The sequence below is a fragment of the Salminus brasiliensis genome, chromosome 3 (genome assembly GCF_030463535.1).
Source record: "Salminus brasiliensis chromosome 3, fSalBra1.hap2, whole genome shotgun sequence".
NCBI lineage: Eukaryota > Metazoa > Chordata > Actinopteri > Characiformes > Bryconidae > Salminus > Salminus brasiliensis.
The window spans coordinates 45430383-45455205 of record NC_132880.1 but is presented as its reverse complement, the minus strand read 5'-3'; the positions used below and the strand labels follow the sequence as shown (position 1 = coordinate 45455205).

The 24823-nt window shown below is 44.1% G+C and overlaps 1 protein-coding gene across 1 annotated transcript in view; it reads right to left on the bottom strand.

Moving 5' to 3' along the window:
- Positions 1-2201: 2201 nt before the first annotated feature.
- The window catches only part of card11 (caspase recruitment domain family, member 11), a 48148-nt gene continuing 25526 nt past the window's right edge, over positions 2202-24823 (bottom strand). Inside the window, exons 3-24 of the mRNA XM_072676366.1 lie at positions 24205-24342; positions 23663-23988; positions 22548-22727; positions 22244-22390; positions 21483-21608; positions 21190-21390; positions 19296-19460; positions 19143-19191; positions 18924-19003; positions 18674-18780; positions 18530-18573; positions 18298-18427; positions 17112-17310; positions 16871-16997; positions 15109-15349; positions 14813-14897; positions 14562-14657; positions 14331-14451; positions 13384-13569; positions 7871-7995; positions 5801-5916; positions 2202-5596 (exon numbers count right to left, since the gene is read on the bottom strand). Of these exons, the coding sequence (XP_072532467.1) occupies positions 5395-5596; positions 5801-5916; positions 7871-7995; positions 13384-13569; positions 14331-14451; positions 14562-14657; positions 14813-14897; positions 15109-15349; positions 16871-16997; positions 17112-17310; positions 18298-18427; positions 18530-18573; positions 18674-18780; positions 18924-19003; positions 19143-19191; positions 19296-19460; positions 21190-21390; positions 21483-21608; positions 22244-22390; positions 22548-22727; positions 23663-23988; positions 24205-24342 (3191 nt within the window). The 3' untranslated portion in view covers positions 2202-5394. The remainder of the gene's footprint in view (positions 5597-5800; positions 5917-7870; positions 7996-13383; positions 13570-14330; positions 14452-14561; positions 14658-14812; positions 14898-15108; positions 15350-16870; positions 16998-17111; positions 17311-18297; positions 18428-18529; positions 18574-18673; positions 18781-18923; positions 19004-19142; positions 19192-19295; positions 19461-21189; positions 21391-21482; positions 21609-22243; positions 22391-22547; positions 22728-23662; positions 23989-24204; positions 24343-24823) is intronic.

Genomic DNA, 24823 nt, shown 5'->3' with positions numbered 1-24823 from the left:
ATTAACATATAAAGCCCTACATGGCCTCGCTCCTGAGTACCTGCAGGATCTTATAGTATATTACGAACCATCAAGACTACTTAGATCTCAGGGTGCTGGCCTCTTACGCGTTCCCAAAATTCAGAAAACCTCAGCAGGGGGAAGAGCCTTTTCCTATAAAGCCCCCCAGCTCTGGAATAACCTTCCAGATAATGTTCGGGACTCAGACACAGTCTCAATCTTTAAATCTAAACTGAAAACTTATATGTTTAGTTTAGCTTTTGGTAATTAATGTTTCTTAGATATGGGCTGCAGGTCCAGGGGTTCGCGGACCCAGGGAATTGTAGTACTCTGAGATGCTGGAGCTGTCGTCTCGCTGCTTACACGCGATCACTCAGGTTTGTTGACGGTGGAGCAGATAGATGCTGGTGTTCTCAGGGTACGCCCGTGTCCGTGTTACCTTCTGGCTCTCTCCTTTTAATTATGCTGTGATAATCAGACCTGCCGGAGTCATCAGACATACCCAGATGCTGATGATCAACATTCTCTGCACTCCATAAAATTCCTCTTAGAACTAACTTCTCTCTCTTTACCTTCCCCGAGTAAATGGCCACCCAGCCCGATCTGCAGGAAGATTGCCCGCTGAGGTCCCCTCTACCTGCATCTAACCAGCTGCCACCTACCAGTCCAGCCAGCGGGCCCCCCCCCCCAACCCGCCACCACCCATGGCTCACCCGCCAGCCGCTGCTGCCTGTTTGGTGGCCGTGCTGAAACCTAGATGGACTCGTGCCTGTCTGACACTATTAATATCACAACTATTAACTTTCTGTTGTACCTGGTTTGGTAATTTTTATCATTAATGTTTAAAACAGTCTGGCCAGAGGAGGATGGGTCCCCCTTGTGAGTCTTGGTTCCTCCCAAGGTTTCTTCCTCCAGCTCTGAGGGAGTTTTTCCTTGCCACTGTCGCCGTTGGCTTGCTCACGGGGGTCTTTGACGCTTCATGTTATTTCTTCTTTCTTCTCTGTCTCTGTTCTTTATTAAGTAATAATTATGTAAAGCTGCTTTGTGACGACAACAGTTGTAAAAAGCGCTATACAAATAAATTTGACTTGACTTGACTTGACTTTTAGCTAGGACTCCTCTGAAGAACAAACTGAGGCCTAAAGATTCTGGGTAGGCTATCGACCCACTGTGACCCTATCTAGGAAGAAGCAGATAAGAAAGATGAATGGGGGAGGATATTGCCTTCTTCTACTAACCAAGATCCCTCCTTCTAAAAAAATCCACCTAGGTCAACCCTAATCTGCAAACATTTTAACTACTCCAGTTAATCAGTCTTTTTAGAAGTCCCTTATCGTCTAGATCAGGTATGTGAGATCTGGACAGGAAGGTTACAGAAGGTGGATCTTCACACTTCACCATTGCTTCAATTCCAGTGTAGACCAATGACCCAGCACAATCTTAACACTGCAGATAACCAGAAACGTTTTTTTTTTTTTTTTCTCCTTCTCACTGCCCTTAACTCTCAAACAGAGCTCCCACTGCGCAAACCTGCTCTCCACACCTTTTTCCATGCATGGTCTGATCAGACCAGGAGGACATAATAGCTCTGTATATTTACCAGAAAAGTAAACAGGACTTTCCACTATGCAAAACGCAAAAAGCAGACAAGCAACGGGGGCTGATTTGTTTACTTTCTCGTGCAGCTTCAGGTGCGAGGGGTGGGGGGTTGCGAGCAAACCACATCACTGCACCACGCTCAGCTCTGAATCACCTTGAGCGAAAGAGCAGGAGATGTTTGTAGTGTATGTGCATGTGTTTTGGTAAATCAGGAGATCCAGGAGCGTTCAGACTGATATTTCCATTCGCAGTGGAAACTCTGGGTTTACCGTAAGAGCTGTCGTCTGTAGTGACGCGACTCTGAGAGGAACTGCCGCCACCACAGAGGACTCTAACCTGTCGATGGCTGTCACCAACCAACTGAAATTTCCACTGCATTGGCTCGTGACACACTCTCTTCAGGATTCCTCCTCTATGTCAGAGTCTCAGTTTTCTTTTCAGCTGAATGAAAGTGCGAGTTGTCTAATCAGCAGAAGGGCAGGCCTGGCCTGGTGTAAGACGAGTGCAGGTTAGTAAGAAGCAGGAGATGTCTTCAGAATGCATCATCCTATCAGAGGCTAAACTCATGAGCTGCTGCAGTCAAAGCACAGGAAACAGCACGGTTCTTTTGAAAGGCATTTAATGTGAAACACACACACACACACATAGCACACTGTCGTCACTGATATAAAGTACATTCATGTGTATATTTAAAAAAAATGCTCGTAGGCATCTGTACTTTAGCTACTAGGAAGAAAAAGGGTCTGTGCAATCAATATTGGATTTTACTAAACCTATATAAAATCATCTGGATCTATTTGACTGTACTAAAAAATAATGTTCTTATAATAAATATACTCACATATACATTCACTGAAGTCAAGAAAACTGGCAGCAGTAAAAAGTCAAATAATACACTGAGATGAATGACAATGTTGACAACAAAATTATGAGATTCTGAGAAATATACACACATGCATGTATATGTATACATTCTTCAAAATATGGTACTACACTTATGTAGCTGGATGTAAAACTTTCTCTGTTTTCTCTGTAAAGGCATTGTTTGGCCAAAAGCGTCTCTGGTCTCTGGGACATTTTATTGATTTCCTAAGTGAAAATAAGTACAAAAATGTGGCAAGTACAAAGTATTTTATTTGCTATGTTTTTGTTTAAGTCACGTCAAATTTAAATAATTAATGAAGTTACGAAGTAACCACGCCTTAACTACTCCTCCTCCTCAGCCCTATACAGTATATACCCTTCACTGTTACCAGAACTCTAGCCCAGAAGTCATCTGAGCTCACCTCCCTCATCTATCAACTGCACGGGCATAGTCGATAATAAGATAAGATAATGCTTTATTACTCCCACAGTGGGGAAATTCCCAAGCGGCAGCTTGCCGAGTCCGGGTATCGAACCCACAACCCTGCCATGAATGTGATCAAAATAGTCATATTTTTGTTTGTTTCCTAATTTTCAGCCAGAAGAACCAACAAAATGTCATTTGAACCGGGGTGCATATATATATATATATATATATATATATATATATATATATATATATATATATATATATGCACATTCACCAAGCATTTTATTAGGTACACCTAAACAACTTACTCAATATGTCTGTACAATTACACCATATGTCCAAATGTTTGTGGACACCTCTTCTAATAAACACATTCAGCTACATTACATCAAGTTGCACCCATTGAGGTGCAAATGCACACACACACACACACAGCTTGTCTAAAACAAAGAATGAGCAGGTCACTCAATAGTTATGTCCATATATGGTCAACCAATTAGCCAATCGTATGGCAGCAGTGTTTCTAGAACTGAACTGCTATCGTTTGGGGAAATCCATGGCACAAAGAAGCTGTTTTGAGAGCTCTACCCAGTATGGTGTTCCTAATAAAGTGCTTGGAAAGTGTATATACACTATATGGACATAAGTATTGGGTCGCCTACATGTTACACCTATACAGAAGCTCATTCTAAACCCATAGGCATTAACATGGAGTTGGTCCACCTCTGCAGCTCTAACAGCAGACCTGACCCCCCTCTGTAACCTTCACGTGGTCTGACACTCGGGGGCTGAGCTGCTCTCTGTGATTCCTAAACGCTTCCACTGTTCATTAATACCACTCACAGCTGATGGTGGAAGATCTAGGAGGGAGGAAATTTCACCAGCTGACTTGTTGTTGATGGTGCAGCGGTGTCTCCTATTACATACAGAACCACGCTGGAGTTCAGTGAGCTCTTTAGAACCTCCCGTTCTTTCACTGATGTGTGTAAGAAAGGCAGACTGCATGGCTAGGGGCTTGATTTTACACACCTGTGGCAATGAGACTGAATGAAGCACCTGAATTCAGTGATTCAGAAGTCAGTGTCCCAATACTTTTGACTATATAGTGTAAATCTTGTCACTTGTCATCTTTTTTTAAATAACTTACTCTATGGCCGGGGAGTCGAAGGTTCGAATCCCAAGCCATGCTGCTTTGCCATCAGCAGCCGGAGTCGGAGAGAGCACAATTTTCCGTGCTCTCTCAGGGTGAGTAGGTGGCGCTCTCTCCCTCATCATTCTTAAAGCGAAATTGGCCGTCATAGGCGTCTCTTAGCTAATGTGGTGGAGCTGGGGACCCGAGCACTTCGCACAGGGGTTAATTGGCAGTACCAAATTGGGCAAAATTGCCCAGTTTTCACTATCTGACATTATATTAATCTGGCAGTTGTTCCTTACGTCGTATCCAAATTTTTTCCAAAGTATGGACCAATAGAAATGCTGCAAAATGACCTGAAATGAAATATTTTTACATTGACTTCCATTAAAGGTAAAGTCCAGTAAAGTTGCAACACGATTGGAGACACGATTTTTGCACGACAGTGACAATATACACAAAACCCGCAGACATGGGATGACGCAAGGCCACAGATTTCCATATATGATAACATTGTGCTTTCAGAGCCAAATATATACTTCTTGGTGATTTCTTCTTCCCTTATTGCAGCTGACTCTTGGCAGATGGTTTAAAAAAAGATATCTCTGTTCACAGAAACACATTTACCCTTACAGAGACTATCCAGGATCACTCACACAACGATACAGTCAACTTAATGCCCTATGCTTCCAATTCACCATTCACTATACTAGCACACATTTCTGTAGTAACTGCAATTAGCATAGAGACGCTGTCGTCTACCCACACACTCAACACTGTACACTCTACAGCTAAAGAAACAATGCATCCCCTTTTGCAAATAGTGTACTGCAGTTTGGCGACAGAATAAATATAGTGGGAGCGCAAATATTCTGCTGTTCTGCTCCATCATTAAAAACAAAAGCAACGATAAGGGCATCAAATTCAATTTACAATTATCAACATTAATCTTGTTTGTGGTCACTCCGGATGATTTATGACAACTGCAGTGAGGATTCGCAAACACGACGGATGGAATCCAACAAAGTGCAATGGACTGTGGCTTATTGGGTATTATAGATGGCGAGTGGGCAAACTAATGTTTTATTGACAGCGGCAGCACTTCTGGAGGACAATAGATAAAAAAGGCTCTGGATGTGAAAGCCCCCACTTCTGCGGGACGACATTCCAGGCCCACATTTTTCTTCTGGGCAGAGTTGCCACATACCTCATTACCCCAATGTCACTTCGTGTTCTCATGGCAGTGGCATGTACACACACATTCCAGTGGTGCTGGAAACACTGACAGGAGTTTAGGTGTGAGACGTGCTTGTAGGAGTGCTAAAAGCAGAGCCAGTCTGTCCACTCAGCTACGGTCACGCCAGGTCACCTACAGCATGTCTTGCTCAACCCAGACGGTCTTCTTCTGCTCCTCCATGATCTTGTCTTTGATGACCTTCAGGAGATCCTCTACTCCGCTCCAGGAGTCGGGTTCCACGGTGGCGTAGAGACACGGCAGAGCCTCCAGCTCTTTCTCCTTGGCCCGGCACATCTTCAGGAAGTCCTCCTCCGAGTCCATCTTCAGCAGCCTCCTGCAGAGCGATCACATGCAACATCATACATCATGCATCTGATGTTTCTTAACCCATACTGTATCTCAATAAAGCCTAAATGAGCCGAAAACAAGTGTGAATGGCATGATTATGTGCAGAAGCACTGCGAAGCAAGGGGGCTGAAATTGAGATGTTTGATGAGTGCAAATCTGATTAAGGGTGGGAACTTGGCAGGCTGCTTACTTTAATTTCTTGATGTTCCTCTCGCAGATTTTGATGAATATAATGATGGGGTAGATTTCTCTCCTGAGCAAGTCTTTCGCGCAGCTCAGATCGGCTTCCAGGAGACAGTGTTTATTCTGCAAGAATAACCAAAATCAGACAGCGCTTCGCTTCTTAATTAGAAAAATGCACAGATTTCAGAGAAAACAGAAGTCAGATCTTTTCAGATGCTCATTATTAATTACACTGTATTGGTATCGGATTTAAAATCTTCAATTGTCTCCCTTTTACTCTTTCTTTTTGATGGATTTTTGCTGCGTATCTCGTCCCGCAGTTTTTGAGATATCTACACCGCTCCAGACTGTTCGGTCTGATTGTGGGACGTGGGCTTCTTTGCAGATTTTTGATCAAACAGTCATCATTTTGATCATCTCACAGTTTCTGTGTATTTTTTTCCCCATAGGATCAAATGGGGTGTTTGTTCAAAAGTCTCAATGATACAAATACACTAGCAACACCCACTTATACCATAACAACCACTTTGCAAAACCATAGCAACCACCCGGGATACCATAGCAATTGGTTATAGGCAATAGGCAACACTCACTTGTATCATAACAACCACTTTGCAAAACCATAGCAACCACCTGGGATACCATAGCAATTGGCTATAGGCAATAGGCAACACTCACTTGAATTATAATAACCACTTTGCAAAACCATAGCAACCACCTGGGATACCATAGCCATTGGCAATAGGCAACCAACAAACAAGACCCCCTAGCAGCAACTGCCTAGCAACACGACAGCAACCATCTAGCAACATCATAGCATCATAACCTGGGATACCATATCACCTGGGTCACTAAAGCAACCACTTGGCAACCCCCTAGCAACCACTATGCAACACTATAGCAACCATCTAGCAAACACCAGGCAACACCACAGCAACCACCTAGCAATGACAACCCCTTATTAACCACCTAACAACACCTAGGAACACCACAGCAACCATCTAGCAATGACTAAGCAACATCATAGCATCATAACCTGGGGTACCATATTAACCACCTGGGTCACCATAGCAACCACTTAGCAACAACCTAGCAACACCAAGACCATAGCAACCCTCTAGCAACCACTAAGCAACCCCATGGTAACCACCTAGCAAACAACTGGCAACACCACAGTAACCACCTAGCAATGCCACAACAATCACCTGCGATACCATTACAACCAAGTATTAACCACCTAGCAACCACCTAGCAACACCTAGATATAGTATCCACCTAGCAACCACTTAGCTAAATCATAGCAACCACTTTCTCTAGGAAATGCCCTCTTTTTAGTTTGCACTGTGTTTCAATCCAAAGCGAACACGAGGCTGTCCTCCTGTTCACTCCTCCAGCTGCATTCTTCAGCTGAAGGTTCAGTCGAACCCTTTCTTTTCCCACACTGTGAGACTCTGCACTCGCGCTTTGCTTTCTGATGTTCTTGTTTTTGAGCAGCTCTCGCAGGGGCGTGATTCTCATGGAAAATGTACACACACATCTCCTCAACACGTTAGCTAGTGAGGCATGAACATGAAGCCCCTGACCACCTGACAAAACCCCAAAGAGCACGCTGGATCTGAGGGTGTCTGCCACACTCTCTCTCTCCTCTCTCTCTCTCTGTCTCTCTCTGTGGCAGCGCTGGAGGCAGAGCCCCCGTGGAGAGCTCTCTTCACAGTCGCAGAAAGCAATTTCTTACTTAAGGTCTACATTTCCTCGCCACTCCTCTGAGTAAAGAGCAGGTCTCATTCATGGGAGCAGAAGATCAGAGTGGATCTCTTTGAATTAGGCATCAGCGAGGGAGAGTAATTGTCACCCCAGAGCACCGGGGTCAGCGAGCAGTCCGAGGGAGGCAGGGTACAGCTCTCACAACGAGATGCCACTTCTAAATGAGACACATCACTGCTGAGAGCCCTGCTGGAGTACAGAAATCTGACGATGCATTTCAAAAAAAAGGAAATGACAGCACATAAAGAGTAAAAAAAAACAACTGAATCACTGAAGTGTCAGCACACAGAATCAGGAAGAGCTCTCTGTTTACCTTGAAGGCAACGGCTTCGATGTTTTCAGGGGTGACGCACTCGTACGTGTTGGCCTGCTTCTCTTTAGAGTAGATGATGGGCTCAATCTTCTGTTTCATGAGGAATTCATCTTTTGTCAGGATGTCTAAGAGGATGACAAATCAACAGCTTAATATGAGAGGCAGAAAAAGAATGCTGACCTTCTTGTCAACCGGTAATAATTGATGTGACTGCTCTTTTATGGTGGATATTGCTACTATTCTTTGTGCCGAATGCTTGAGGCCTGCTTTTAGCCTTTTCTGGCAACACGGTCAGAACAGCAATCTGGCAGCGAGAGCCTGCTTTACTGAACAAATTGTAATTATTGATTTAAGGGAGAAAAAAAAACATTTCAGTGTCACAAACACTGATTCCTCTAGAAAGCCTTAATGCACAACATGAATATCTGACATTTTAAGCACACATTTAATTCTGCCTTAAGAAAACTCTGTATCAGAGCTGGCCGAAATGACTAAGAAACTCATATCTCGATCTGTGGTACACTGAGAAGCTGGACAGTGCTCAAAATCATGAAGTCACAATAATACAAATACACTAGCAACACCAACTTGTACCATAACAACCACTTTGCAAAACCATTGCAACCACCTGGGATTCCATAGCAACTTGCTTTAGGCAATAGGCAACACTCACTTGTACCATAACGACCACTTTGCAAAACCATAGCAACCACCTGGGACTAAATAGCAACTGGTTTTAGGCAATAGGCAACGCTCACTTGTACCATAACAACCACTTTGCAAAACCATAGCAACCACCTAGGACTAAATACCAACTGGTTTTAGGCAATAGGCAACACTCACTTGTACCATAACGACCACTTTGCAAAACCATAGCAACCACCTGGGACTAAATAGCAACTGGTTTTAGGCAATAGGCAACGCTCACTTGTACCATAACAACCACTTTGCAAAACCATAGCAACCACCTGGGACTAAATACCAACTGGTTTTAGGCAATAGGCAACACTCACTTGTACCATAATGACCATTTTGCAAAACCATAGCAACCACCTGGGACTAAATACCAACTGGTTTTAGGCAATAGGCAACATTCACTTGTACCATAACAACCACTTTGCAAAACCATAGCAACCACCTGGGACTAAATAGCAACTGGTTTTAGGCAATAGGCAACGCTCACTTGTACCATAACAACCACTTTGCAAAACCATAGCAACCACCTAGGACTAAATAGCAACTGGTTTTAGGCAATAGGCAACACTCACTTGTACCATAACAACCACTTTGCAAAACCATAGCAACCACCTGGGACTAAATAGCAACTGGTTTTAGGCAATAGGCAACGCTCACTTGTACCATAACAACCACTTTGCAAAACCATAGCAACCACCTAGGACTAAATAGCAACTGGTTTTAGGCAATCGGCAACACTCACTTGTACCATAACAACCACTTTGCAAAACCATAGCAACCACCTGGGACTAAATACCAACTGGTTTTAGGCAATAGGCAACGCTCACTTGTACCATAACAACCACTTTGCAAAATCATAGCAACCACCTGGGATACCATAGCAATTGGCTATAGGCAACACTTACTTATACCATAACAACTACTTTGCAAAACCATAGCAACCACCTGGGATTCCATAGCAACTTGCTATAGGCAATAGGCAACACTCACTTGTACCATAACAACCACTTTGCAAAACCATAGCAACCACCTGGGATACCATAGCAATTGGCTATAGGCAACCAACTAACAAGATCAGAGCAACCCGCTAGCAGCCACTAGCAGCACCTGCGTAGCTACACCACAGCAACCATCTAGCAACATCATAGCATCATAACCTGGGATACCATACCAACCACCTGGGTCACCATAGCAACCACTTGGCAACCCCCTAGTGACCACTAAGCAACACTATAGCAACCATCTAGCATGCCGTATGGTGCCGGTATGCGTGCCTCCATTGCCAACAATGGCTTCCTTCTCTCATCTCCCGGTCTCTTTGTTTCCCTCTCCTTCTTGTCGGGTGCGTAGAGGTAAGAAGACCGGGTGCACTTCCTGTGTCCATTGTTTCAAATTAAAAGCCCTCAGCAGTGTTTTGTGATCGCAATTTTATGACACTACATTCAATTCTGGACCAGCAGTGGCAGTAATTCTGCAGCGGCGGGCTGCCCTGGGCAGCTGGAACAAAAGCCTGGGACGAATTTTAACTTTCTGGACCTGAAATTTCCATTTCTGATCAGCATCAGTAGATTTGTACATGATAAAGATCAGAAATCAGCATTGGCTCACAAGCCCCATATCAGTGCATTTAAGAAAACCCTGTATTAGAGCTGGGCGATATGACTGGAAAAGCCACATGTCGATATGCTGAAGGGCGAACGAGGGTTGGAGTCCAGCACAGTTTGCTGATTTTCCTGCTCTAACAGACCTACAAAGCCTTGCTATTGACAGGTGAGCAGCAAAAACACAAAACCTCCAAGGAATCGGGTGGGATCGGGTGGGGGGCTTCCATGCAATCTCGTCCTGCCTTAATTTAAAACACAAAAATGACCAATCACGCTCAGTTTGCTATAGATACCAGCATTGCCCAGTAAGTCCCATATCAGTGCATCCCATTTATTTTGTTGCACTACAACGAGCCCAATTAACCACCCACTCCTGCATGGTGATGCCATGGGCCACTCTCCCCCTGTCTCCCAGCCCTTGTCAGTAGTTATTTAGTAGCCACTGCATATGATCATCATTAATCTTTTCATTCTCATTCTGTACAAAACAGAGCTTTGTTGAGAGTACAACGAACAGCCAGCCCAGTATCGTCAACTGAATCAAACTTTGGCCAGAGCACAGCGTTACAGTCCTGCGATCATATGATCTTTAGCTGATTCCACCAGCATGCGCCAACAAGAAGCGCCTCTTGGTTGGATGAAATCTGACACAGAACAAAGGATTTGAAGTACTGATGCTTGCTTGCTTTCTTTCTTTTTTTACAGTCTATTGCCCCTGAAGCCCAAAAGAGAAAAAGAGAGCTTTATGCGCTCTTGATGTTTTGAACGATGGATTTTTTTCCCCAGTCGTGTTGAATACAGCTTATGAAGGACGAGGGTTTTGTCTTGTGTTCTTTCAGTGATCGCTCCTCTAGGTCCTACAAAAGATTGTTAAACTGTATTCAAACACAAGACAATGTTGGAGTACTCCAGAAAGCCAGCCTTCATAAGCACTTTTAACTTTCTTCTTCTTGTTTGTTCTATGGTTTGTTTTTTCTGCCCACTCACTGTCCTCTGGCATGAAACACTATGGCACCGTTTCCATCACTGTGCTTAGCACAGTCAACATGATAGGCTGCGAAAATCACACCAAATCACTACAGCCTATATATACATCATTTGAAACTGGCAGGGGTTTTTTATTTTATTTTATATTTTATTTGACCACATTTTCTACCCACTTTGGAAGACCAATTTTCCATTTGTGTGAACTCACCCCATCACTAGGAGGGTGAAGATTAGCACATGTGAAGCACTAGCTAAAGACTTTTTCCGAACTGCCGCAGATGCAGCCAGCGCACTCGGAGGAAAGCACGGCTCCCCAGCTCCGATACAGCAGCTAACAGGCACCTGTGTTGACCAACATCACCCTAGGAGTGGTGTGGAGAGGACATGCCATTAGACCACTCCTGAGACAGCAAGGCCAATTGTGCTCTCTCAGATTCCGGCTGCTGCTTCCATAAAAGACTAAGAAGTAATTTTAATTTTTTAATTATTTTTTGGAGATACAAGTTTTTGCGATATATTCAATATATACACCGGACTGCACAAAATTTTTAGACTCCTGTGAAAATTTTATCTGGGCAGTAGGTGTTTAGTTAGTCAGTAAAACACTGATATTAAAATAAACACTAATATTAACACTCCTACAGAAAGTGGTGGTGGTGGTTCTCCATCACTGTGTTCATCATTAGAACATCTCCAAAGTTCTCCTCATGGAGTCTAGTATTATTTAGAGCTCTCCTCAAATCAGTTTGGTGGTAAATCAGGGCTTAATGATGGTAAATCAGGTGAGCTGCTGCTGCTGCTGCTGCTGCTGATGGAGTTGAACACATCCTCCACGCTGTGCTGGCTGGACTGGGGGGCGTCAAGGAGAAACCTGGAGGAACCGAGCTCTGTTCTTCAGACTAGCTCACCAACAAGATCTCACTACTTTCTTCAGAATGAGAAGCTCTTGTTCATTTTTACTGGATTTATGTTTATGTTTACCTGCATCTGTTCTGATGAGATCTGGAGCTTCTACAGTAAATACTGTCTTAATGGTGAGAGAACTGGTTAAAATAATGTACTTAGGTCTCTAAACCTCTGCACAGTACTCTCACTCTCTCTCTCTATATATATATATAGCAACTGATTATGATTATATACTGTTCTAAAGGCAGTTTGTAACTTAGTTTTCATGGCCTTGCACACAAGTGCCCTCTTATGTCTTTGCCACACACAGCAGGAACAGCACAGCTCATTCCACAAGTCTGAAAACAGAACTACAGCCTTGTGGTAACGTGTTCGTCTAGACACTGAGACTTTCAACACGGCTAATTGTCAGCATGAACACGTGAATGAGTCTAATTAATAATGTATGGATGCATGAAGTTAAGAGTTGAGAGAGTTCAGAGAGTGTTTTGCTTGTTGTTAAATGCCATAGTTATTTTTAATAATAACTCTGGCCTTTAGCAACAAGCGTGTGTTTCATTGCAATTGGACAAGGTCTCCCCTCAGCCACCATATTTTGCCATATTTATGAGAAAAGGTATGATATCTTTAAAAGCTAGAGAATGAGACACTGCAGAGCTTTTGTCCTCCAGAGCTAATTTTCTGCTGCTGCTGAATTTGGTAATTAGCCATAAGGTAATTGTAGCCAATTTAGTATTTTGTAATAAATCATGTTTGTTATTTTAGAATAAAATTGGAATAATTTAAGTTTGAATACTAGTGTCTTGCCTGAAGTTAACAGTCTGAAATTGGCTTTCCTTTGGTTGGCAAACTCCAAGTACAGAGGTCATAAAACACCAAATAATACAAATATTAAATAATAACAAGTAATGTGTATTACATCTATAACTAGGGCTGGGCTAATTAAGCAGTAGAACATGAGAGGAACTGTGTAAGCATGAATACTCTCGAGCCTGTGACTTGGTAGTAATGCTATTCAGGGTAACTCTATTGCTTTTATGCAACATTTTTATAAAATAAAGGTACAAAATCAGATTGTGAGGCCGGAACTTACTATTGCATGATCAGGACTAAATACACTCTCTTTTTAATAAAACATAGTTTCCTCAGAACATCTTGCAACATGCTGTGATGTAATTTTCCATGAAAACAATGGATAACTCATGTTTCCCAACCTTATCTGTAACCTACATCACAACATGACCTGTTGTTCTGTCTCACTATGACAGAATAACACCTCTATAATCACCTTATTAAGACACCTTGTTTGCTTTTACTAACCTGGCTTACAGATGTTGAACTCCATGGCCCCTCCAGAGTTGAGGAATCTCTGGACGATGGTCTTGGCCAAGATGTTGGGGGAGAAAAGCACAGGACGTTTGCGTGGGCAGTGGTGCGGGGTCACTGGACTGTACGGGATCAGGTTCAGATCGCTTTTGTTCAGGTCGTTCTCCGAGTCTGAGGAGTCTGATACATGACAACAGGCACACTATTTATTTATTGAGCTGGGCAGCAGTTTCATAAATGTTCAAGAAAATAAAAAAAAAGTATTTGGACACCCGCTCATTCATTGTTTCTTTTGAAATCAAGGCTATAAAAAAGTTAATCTGCTTTTGTTGGTGTAACTGTCTTTAATGTCCTGAAAAATGCTTTCCTTTAGATTTTGGAGTAGCTCACAGCTTTACTGTAAGGATTTGATTGCATTCAGCAACAAAAGTGTTAATGAGGTCAAGCTGTTGGATGCTCACCACCCCACCTCATTATCCCAAATGTCAACTCCTTCCAAAAATACTGGATAGAGCACCATCCATCATTCCGGAGAACACACTTCTTCCACTGCTCCACAGCTCAATGCTGGGGGGCTTTATACCCCTCTAGCCCACGTCAGGTTCATATACTGTTCAATACTGTTCTATTGGCTGTACTTTCTCCACAGGGACTAGACAAGCTGTCTTTGTATGTGTGTGCCTTTGCACATCTGTGTCAGCAATGGGGACAGCTTAAAGTAGCTGAATGCATCCAGTACATTTGGACATAGGGGGTGTATTCCATCAGCCAAGCTGCAACTGTCAACTGAAGCTCAGCATCTACAGCGTCATCTGTTACTAGAAGTGCAAGAGAACATATCCACTGCAATCTAAAGACCAGAAAGCTATTACAGCACGAGCCTTCACCCTTCAGACACGAGTGAGGATGAAGTGAATCTGGAGGACGGCCATCATGCTTACCCTCAGGCTTCATGGTGTCAAAGCTTGCTCTGGGAAGAGTTGACATGTTGCTTCCATTGACGAGGCGGACGCGGTCATTGCTGTCCATCCTTTTGTACTTGTTATCAGCCCTGCTGACAAACTGACACCACAAAAAAAAAAAATCAGCTCTTAATCTCAGCAATTCACAACCCATAGTCTTTCCTAGCCCTCCCATTATTTAGCCTAAGTCAGGCCAGATGGGCCAGTTACCTGGAGGATCTGGCAAATGAAGATGCTGGCTCTGGAGAGACGTGGGCTGGACTTGGGGTCCGGCGACGGAGTGGGCTCCTCAGGCTGCAAAGTGGTCTGAGGACGTAAATAAAAGAAGAAGGTGAATCTGGATCAGTCTGATTGTTGTGGGTGAGTCATGCATGGCTGCACTTGGCTGTGTTGCCTTTGCAAAAACTGCAAGTTAGCAAGGTCTCTGCACGGCTTCTGTCTGGAACCTCTGCTTTGCTTACCCGCAGTCCCCGCAGACTCTCCGCCTCCTCTCGGCCTCCACGATACATCAGTTTCTGGATCTTCACCAGAAGGAGCTGCTGGGCCCTGGGGAGAGAGATGACCGTCAGTTCACAATATGGCCTCCAGTCACAGTCAGCAGACAAACACACACATTCCCAGAGGCTAATGTTCTTCAGTAGACAGCAAACAAAGGCTTCATTCAACATCAATCAATTCCAGGAGATAAACAGCTTTATTCACTTCAATTTATGAGCATAAAGACCCCTGAGGTACTAAGCCATACAAAGAACCTGACCTGCTGTAGCTGGGTATGGTGCCCTTTTCCATGTCCTTGTCGGTGAAGGTGTCCACACGAGCGCACAGCCATTCATACTTGCCCTGGTACCTGGTGTCCAGCACATGGAGCACTTCATCACAGCGTACGGTCAGGGAGCAGCTGTCCAACTGACACGAAATGTTCAGGTTGACCCGGATGTAGAACGAGTCGCCAGACACCACTCGGCCCTCGTCAATGTCCTTCTGCAGCCGTCTGTAGCCTGAGGACAAGAAAAGATGTCACATCTCTACCAGGACCCCTAGGAGCACTGTGCTGTCAGGTAATATCTAATGCAGTGAAGCACTGCTCTGAGGGCCATAGCTCTCAGAGAACACTGGCATAAAGTCATAAAGAGCAGGACAACATAAAGAAAATCAGTCCACAGAGTCAACAGAGGACAAAGGTCAGTTCTGTCATTACAGTCTGTAAACACGTAAAAGCATGCTGCAACTTCTGACTCACTGTCAGCTCACTGGAACAAATGGAGAACATCTGTCAGAGGTGTCTAAATATCAACAGATATATGGTCTGCAATCCAAGAAAAAAGCCCCTCCTCAACAACATCAAGCTTGACTAAAGTTTGCAGTTGACCACAAGGACTCATAAAGGAAAGCTTTATGGTCAGATGAGACAAAGACTCCAAATTTTATAGGAGTACAGGTGCCTCAAAGGCATTGCAACAACTGTTAAGCATGGTGGTGGTAGCAACATGCTCTGGCATTGCACAAAGTGGATGGAATAATAAAGAAGGCGGACTACCTCAGAATTCTTCAGCATAACCTTAAACCATTGGTTTAAACTTGGACAAAAGTGTCTGATTCAACAGGAACTTGACCCCAAACACATCAAAGGTGGTTGTGGAAAGGTGGAAAAGATAAAGCTTAAAAGCCAGGTCCCAAATTGAACTGAACTCATCCAATACCTGCCAACACGAGTGGTCAAATACCCAACCGGAATTCTGCCAGAAGCTTGTTGATGGCTACCAAAAGTGTGAGCTCAAGATGCAGCTTGCTAAAACACATTTAATCTGTACTGTATGCAAAAGAGTAATTTCAGATAAACCCCAAAATGAAAACGTGTGCAGCAAATTCCTGTTTTTGTTCTATTAAAGATAAATGTCGTCACTTATTGTGCTCCTTTCCAAGAGTGCCATGACGTTTACGTCCATGATGATGATGAGCACAACTATACAGACTCAAAACTGCTAACACAAGGAGCTCTGAGTGGCCCAGTGGACTGAACCGAGGGTCGCTGGTTCGAATCCTGGGTCTTGCTGCTTGCCATCAGCAGCCGGAGTCAGAGAGAGCACAATTGGCCTAGCTGTCTAAGGCAGGGTTGATTGCACTTTCTCCCCCATCAGTGTGATGTTGATTAGCACATGCGTTTGTCATCTATTGTAGCCGTGCTCTCCTCGGAAAGAGGCGGTGGTTTGCCTCATATGTGGTGGAGGAGATGTTTGCTAGTCTTCACCCTCCTATGCCTCCATTGCTAGTGATAGGGGGAGTTCACATGAACGGGGATTGTGTAATTGGCATTCCAAATCGGGTAGAAAGTGGGGTAAAATGGGAAACAACGAAGAAAGCACTGTTAACACAGAATGTAAATTAAACCAACCAAAAAGTAACCAGTAAATAATCAGTGATGGTTATTATTAGATGATTATTTTGCAGCATATAGTACAGATGTGTACAAATAGTACAAAAATTATTAAGACCTGCACATCAGAGGAGGCCAGACTCACCCTCAAAGTTACATCTGTAATGCAGCTGAATCAGCCCGGTACATCTCTGCAATGTCCAGTGAGCCTCTTCCTGAGTGCATGTATCCAGGGGCACGCTCTGGGTCTCCCCGCGGATGCAGCCCTTGACCTACACAAAAGCAAACAGGGGACGTCAGAATCTCTGAAAATGAAAGGGAATTTTAAACACGACTGCTGCTGAGATTTTGGAGCATGGTATGGCTAACACAAGGTACTCAATCACCATCAGGAGATGGTGTCCTATCTTCAGGCCAGCCTTGTCTGCGTTGGAGCCAGAAAGGACTGCAGACACAAATATGCCACTGTCATTGCCCCCGACAAGAGTAATGTCTGACAGGAGAGAGTCTCCCGGGACAGAGAGGTCCTGCACTGGGCGTGAAGTGCTGGTGCGCCTACAGGAGGTAAGGGAGGGACGGAATGGCCTGGAAACAGGATGAGAGAGAGGACAACCATATGAGAAATGATTTATGAGGACAGCAGGATTATGACAAAACTATCACACCGGTAAAATATTGGCTGTTTTGACTTAAAAAGGAAGATACCTGCCATAAAGGTGCTTTACACTCAAACACTGCTGTTCCTCCTTCAGCAGAACCAAAACAGAGCTGGAAAATGACCCCAAAACCCCAAAACTCACTGGTTATATATTTACACCCTCTACCATTTACATAAACTCCACCCACTAGAGAAAGCACCAGTCAAAAATGGCAAAACAGTAAATGATGTAAAAAAGTGGTTATGGGAATACGGGTTGCTACGAAAACCAGGCCTCATGACCGCGGCCTTTCCTGTGCCAGTGTCCGCAGAAGGGGAGCTCAAACTCGACATACAACCAAGCGAAAGCCAGGGGGAACAGTAGGCTAAAAGCTAATGCTAGCTGAGATTAACTTTACCATCTCTTCTCTCCATTGTCTGCTCCCTCAAAAAACAAACTGGACTCCCAGCTGAACCAAACTTATAGGCTTATATTTTACTACTCGGGAAGCGAGGCAAGGCTAAAAGCTAACCCCCTACAACCTCTCCAGCTTGCTAACAGCACATCACACTGGGAGGACGCAATGAGAGGACAGCAAGACCCTGAATAATCACAGTGTTTTTGTGACAGTATTAAAACTATGCTATAATATGTGGGTTCTGTGAGCCATCGTCAGTGCTGTAAACCAGCCAACAAGAGCAACGAGTCCTCCATAAAAGGAAAATCAGCATATTTCAAAATAGCAAGGTTTGTAAACAGGCTTGTTAAACCACATCTGAGCATTTTTCCCCTAACCCAAGTCACATACTTATAATTTATACGTCAAACAACTACTCCAAATACTTACTAAATGCAGTCTTTGCAAGTCTTGCAAACAGATATTGACCGCTGGGTATGTGAATGTGATACGGGTAGAGCAGAAAGGCACATGTACCTTTCCAGTGAAAATTTCCTGAAGATGTTGTTGACTTGCTCCAGGTCATAGGAGTCCATGCCCTCAGATTGATGGGAGGACGAGGAAGAGTGGATGGATGGTGGGCCGTAAGAGACTGTGTCTGTATCATCTGTCATTAGAGCGGGAAGGAGAACAGAAGTCAGGGATGTCACTCATTTGAATGATTACAGCGACTTAGCAGTGTTACAATGATCCACAATGATCTGCTTACCGATGTCCATGTTGTCTCCACTATCAGAGTCCATTGAATCATGGCTGAAATGAAAAGACAGGACACAATTTGTTTGATTGAACATTCACATCATGTTGGAATTCTCACTCCAGCTCAGAAAAGCAGTGTTGCGCTCTTAAATACCATCTGGGCATGAATTCATGGTTTTCTTCTTTATTCCTCCTGAGAATGGAAGCCTTCTCTGGAGGCTCGGCGGCTGTGGACATAATGCTGTCATTCCGGTAACGGGGCTGCAAACAAGCAGGAAAAGGTACAGATGGTAAAATCACCCTTCAAAAACAAGACATTAAAGCTAAACAGATTACTGAGCGCAAACTCAACAAGAGCTCGGCTGAACGAGAGCTTCTTTCTTAAGCAAATCACACTGACTGACCCCGAAGGGTGAGTTCGTCATCACAGAGGCGGTGTCTGCGATTACAGTCTCTGACAGATCTCCGTTGGTATGTGACGCAGCTGTAAAAAAAAAAAAAAAAGAGAGAGAGAGAGAGAGAGAGAGAGAGAGAGAGAAAGGAAGTCAAAGTTGAAAGTTTGTGGTCTATGCCTCTTTCACTTTGACATGCAAAACTGTTGAAGATTCAACATTCAACTCTACCTTGGAAATCCAAAGATTTGGGCGGAGAGATTGGTGATTTCGCTCTTATCTGGGGAGGGTATGGGAACTGTGTCAAAAACACAAAATCCTGGTCCGGACAGAGGTCGAGAAAAAGGATAAAATCAGTAAAAGTCACACTTCAGCAAAGCTTACCCCTTTAAGGTTCGGTCTGCGTTTGAACCGGGAGACGTCAGTGCTGGGGGCAGGAAGGAACATGTCTTCTGGTGTCTCCTCCCCAGAGTCCTCAGATGGAGTCTTGGTGCCTTGGTGCTCAAAGTGATTAAATATGACTGCCTGAGGAACATCTCGAGGCAAACTCTAAGGAGGACACAAACAGTGAGGCAGAGTAAACAGCTGTATGCAAACGTCTGGGCACTCTTGGCCAGATTACAGACTTTGTTGATTACTGGTAAAACTATCTGTAGCTCGAAGTTTCAGCGAGAATAAGTGGCCTTACTCTGTGCCTAAATCCACCCGCGCCCCCCCCCCCCCCCCCCCCCCCATGGCATTATGCGAGGCAGCTCGGGGGTCCATTAGCTAATGTAGAAGAACTGTCAGTTATCATGAAGTGCATTCAATGTCCAATGATGTTGCATCAATGGAAGTACAGAAGCTTGCCCAGTGAAGGTGGCACTGTATCATATAGGGGGATAACTAAACCCTTCCAAGTTTCAGTTTACAGGCCTGAACTGACTGGTCAGTGTTGGTTAGACTGGTCAAGAACATCTGTTAGGAACTGGCAGCCCTGAGCTCCACTAAGCATTTGGCTAACCGAAGATGTGAAAATGAAGCTAACTGATGCCTACAAAGGAGATAAGACCAAAGCGATTCCAGCTCTGAATTCCCACTGTCCAAAATGTCATTAAGAAATGTCAGTAAATGGAAACTGTGGAGGTCAAGGCAAGATCTGGAAGATGGCCATTTCCACAAAGCAGCTTTGCAGATTGAGCAAGCCAGAGGTGACAGTGGCAAGGATACTGACAAAGGCCCAGTTTCCCAAAAGTACCTTAGTGCTAAGACCATCTGAACTGCCAGAGAAGCTGGAGGAATTCTGGAAAGTAGCTCTGAGGACTGATGGGCCACCAAATCACCAAAAAATGTTTAGAGAAAAGAACGAGCAGCATTGGTCGCAAAGAACCCTTCGCCAACTGTTAAGATAGAGGGCTTGATCTGTCATGCCTTATCGTCTCACTTGATTACTCAACACATCATACACACTTTCTCCAAAGTCGGAGTAGACATAACCTGCCACAACATCTCAGTAGAACCGAGAAGGGAGGGGCTGCTAGCTCCTCTTTAGTCTCACAGACTTTGAATTTCAGAATAAAAGTCCTGAGCCCAGACAGCACTGCGCCGAGATCAAGCACAGTATTGTATATAATAATGTGCTGGATATTATAATTAATATATTATTGATTTTAGTGACCAATAAAAAGAAACTGGGTTCATTTATATTTGTGTTCATATGTCATAGTTTGTTTGGCAAAGTTAGTAAAGCAATGATTACGTCAATCCTGATGCCTAAAGTGTCTTCCAGATGGTCAGGTATATGGTTTATTAATTCAACAATGGTATCGGATCGATATCGGGTATCGTCCGATACGCAAAGTTCATGTATCGGTATCTGTAATGGAACAGAAAAATATGGATCAATGCATCCCTAGTCTAGAGCCGTGTACATGGCATGCTCAAACCTTTCCATCTATATTATAATCATGGTGCTATGAGTGACGGTGGGGGGCGGTGTTGAGAACCTTTCTACCATTTAAACAGTGGGCATGTTATAATCAGATAATCCATCCTCCTACAATGGATAACCTTTTACAAGGTCTTAATGCGTACATGAGAAAACAGTATGCACTGTGTGGTACCACATACATGGTATATGGGTGGGGAAGGCGTGAAACTGTCTGCCTAGCTTATAGTGTGGTTTCTTGTGATAGCTTAGTTCATTTCTGATGACTCAGTGAGGCGAAAAAGTGCTGCTCTCTTTATAAAGTCATGCAAACAGGATTGCAATGCAACACAAATTCTAGAAATTCCCCACCTGGGTACAATCAAAGCCATGTTCCTTGGACAGACGCCTCAGTCTGGACTCTAAGGTGACTATTTTGGCTTCTTTACGCATTATCTCAATGTGCAGCTCATCTCCCTTCTCCTCCAGCTCCCGTATCTGCTTGCGGTACTTGTCTTTGTCAATCAGACACTGGGACACCTGATTCTGGGCATCATCTCTTGACCTAAACGCCTGCAAGACACAACAATAAATGTCACAGTAGGCATCTTTCGGCACTGAATATCTACGAATGGGATTATTCAAATGGTTCAGCAGTGTTCAACCTGGTCCCGCTCGCGCTCCACCTCCTCCAGTTGGACAATGATGGTGTTCATGCGATTCTTATACATCTCACAATCCTTCACCAGAGTGGAACACTTCAACTCAAGGTCTTCCTTCTCCTCGAGGTACTGTGGATGAGAGCAAACATTTCTAATCTCAGTGACCCAGGGCGCAGAGGAGGTCTGCGCAAATGAGATTAATATAATGCAGAGCACAGCGAGAGCTGCGGCACTGATGTCTTCCACCTTCAGAGCAGAACTGCCGGGTCTCAAGTGGCTTCACACTTTAAACTTACACTTTTATCTTTTTTCAGGCTCCCAGTCAAGGAGAAAATGTGAGAAGAGCTCAGTGCTATTTCAATCTAAGAGAAGTCTAGACAAGTTCCTCTCTTCATCTGAATTTTGACACTTTTTCACATGCCAGCTCAAAACCACCACTAATTACAGATGTAGCACATTGTAGAAGAGGCGTCTTGGAGCAGCCAGTCTTCATCAGACTCCATCACGTCTTGTTCCAATGTGACAAGAGGATCAGGCTTTGTCTAATTCTGCTTTTTCAGCCTGGCCTACTTAAACCCCGCGGTGTGATTTTTTTGCCACACATGTGTGAAGAAGACGAGATCATTCAGGATGCCGTCAAGAAGAGTCATACAGAAATCTGCAGGTTGTGACAGCATGATAACTAGAGTAGCTTCAGACCTGACCTAAATTAAGTCGGAAAGAGAAGAAATGAAGTGAAACCAGATCAAAAAGCCAGCCCTGACCTTGTCCCGGAGTTCCTCAGCCTGACGCACTTCCTCATGCAGGTTGTAAAGTCTGTTGACCAACTCCTGCCGATCCTCCAGAGCCTCCTGACGGTCCTGTTCCAAGATGTCCCGCAGGGCCTTATCTGATTCGGTCAGTGGTCCAGGCTGCGCACACATCGAAATAACAGAAGCAACACCTTCAGTGAAAGGTTTATATCACGAGAAAGTCTAAAAATCAGAGCTCATAACCAGTTTCATTACTGCTTCCACTCCACTGTCTCTTTATTGTTCCTCTCCATGTAAAATGTATAACAAAGGTGACCTGTATGATAGACTGCAGCTCCTGGAGTTTGATCTTCAACACTTCATTTTCTCTCTCCAGCTCATAGATCTGCTCTTTGCGAGGCCGGTTCTCGATATCGTTCTTCAGCTTGAGGGATTGCCTCCTCTCCATTTTGCACTCCTCCTCTACTTTGTTCAGCTTGTGCTTCAGCTGGTCAATCTGAGAAGCAAATGATGAAAAGATCAGGCAACATCAGCAATCATGTGACCTCTACCCGAAGAGCTCTGGCCAAGAACTCATGTGTAAAGGACGATTTATGCATGAATAAATGTGTCGAGTCAATGCAGAGTCTACGTCATAGCATGCGCAAGTGGACTACGCCGTTTATACTGGTGTGTTGGTGTGGTAAGTCGCTTTGCAATTACTAGTCTGACGAGGGGGGTTACTAATAGTCCTGATCTGATTCAGTGACTCAGGATCAAGGGCCGTTCTAGGCATTTTTCATTGATCCCAGAGTGCCATCTGGCGTCCTCTAGGCACCATTAATACACATGCTTCAGTTCCTGCAGATGACTCTCTAAATCTTCTGGGACATTATTTTGGTGAGCAAAACAAAATAGAGCATGCTCAAAATTCATGAACTCAAATGTAGCAGCAAAGTAGGAAATACGATGCCACCAAGCATAGCTGTTATGGTGTGGGGCGCAACAATGCATCAGGCTACGACGTAGGGTATGGCTAAGGTGACACGGCTGCCCGTAGGCTACACATAAAAGGGTATGTAGGTAAATGCATAAATTGGGCGTAAGATTTACATAAAAGCCGTGTGCTAGGCTGCAGCCCAAGTATCCTGAATGTCTCAGCCGCTATGTCAGCCTAGGTTCTGAGTCATTTGGAGGACACAACTGATGTATCCTTCAGGTATCAGGTACCCACAGTTCTCTAAACACTTACAAATAAGTTTCATGCTACAACTGCAAAAGGTAGGACCTCTGGTGACATCACCACACAGCCTGGTCAGACTAGGGTTTTTTTGCGTGACCAATAGGCTACTAAGAAGGAGTCCTACCTCAGCTGCAGACAGAAAACTGGTCAAACAGAGACATCAACTGTTACATCAAGGAGATTTTTCTTTTTTAGTTTGACCCTCTGACCTCTAGCTGCAGGTCTCGGCTCCTCATGACAGCCATGTTCTTCTCCTCGCTGAGCTGAGCGTAGCGCATGGCCAGCTGGTAGTTGTCGTCTTTCACTTTGATGAGCTCGTCATTGCAGTTGTTGCGCTCCTCCTTCATCTTGTTATATCGCTCTTGGAAGGTGCGCAGCTCCTGGTTGGCCAGCCGCAGCTTCTTTTGCTCGTCCTCCAGCGTTCGGTTCTGGGCCAAGATGTCTACGCGCTGCACGTCTTTTGCCTTGGCCTGCTGCTGCAACTTCATCACCTCATTCATCAGGAACTGGGTCAGACCTTCATGGCCCTCCTCAACTGCGGATGGAATGGGAGAATGACAGCAATGTTCTGGTACGTAAGCTTACGACTAGATAAAGTGATAAATTAACACTGATAAATTAATAAAGAATTTATTAATACACAGAATACTGGTTGAGGTGCACTAGTTACTGGCATTTTGACCTGAAATAACCAATAAGAAATTGTGTCCAGGTGCTTAAATGAATGGATTTTCACTTTCAAATGACTCACCTACTATAGAAGAACACCTGCGAGTGGGCTCCTTCCCCGTGACCATTTTGTACAGGTCAGGGTAGTATAACTCCAGGCTCTCCAGAAATACTACATAGCCTCGCTCGCCTTTGGTATGAAGGATGTCCAACAGTCGACCTGAAAAAAAAAATGCTACTTGGTGATTTCACTGGCCTTTTGTGATGTGTGGCCCTGCCTTGCCCTCGTTTCTGCCCTTTCTGGACTTTGCTTTGGACTACCATGTAGTAGCATTGCTGGATGCCTCTGTTAATTTCAGACATTAGCTGAAAACTGTCTGAAACTGTGGCCTATTCACTACATAGGGCACTACAGTGCACAAAGTCCACTAAACAGACATGAAATAGCCATAATCCCTTGTGTTGTCTTATTTGACGATTTGCGTGCAGCTTATATGAGGAAGGCCGTCATTTAGATGGTTTATTTGACGCACTCTACACCTGATATCGTTCTGTTTTCTATAATAGTGCTCGATACAGTGATCTGGATTAGGCTTGGGTGGTGCAACGGTAACACGTACACTGACAGTATTTTAAAATAATGACGTAAAACAAATTTGCGTTCTGTTTCTATATAGCACATGGCCAAATAAGGTGATTCC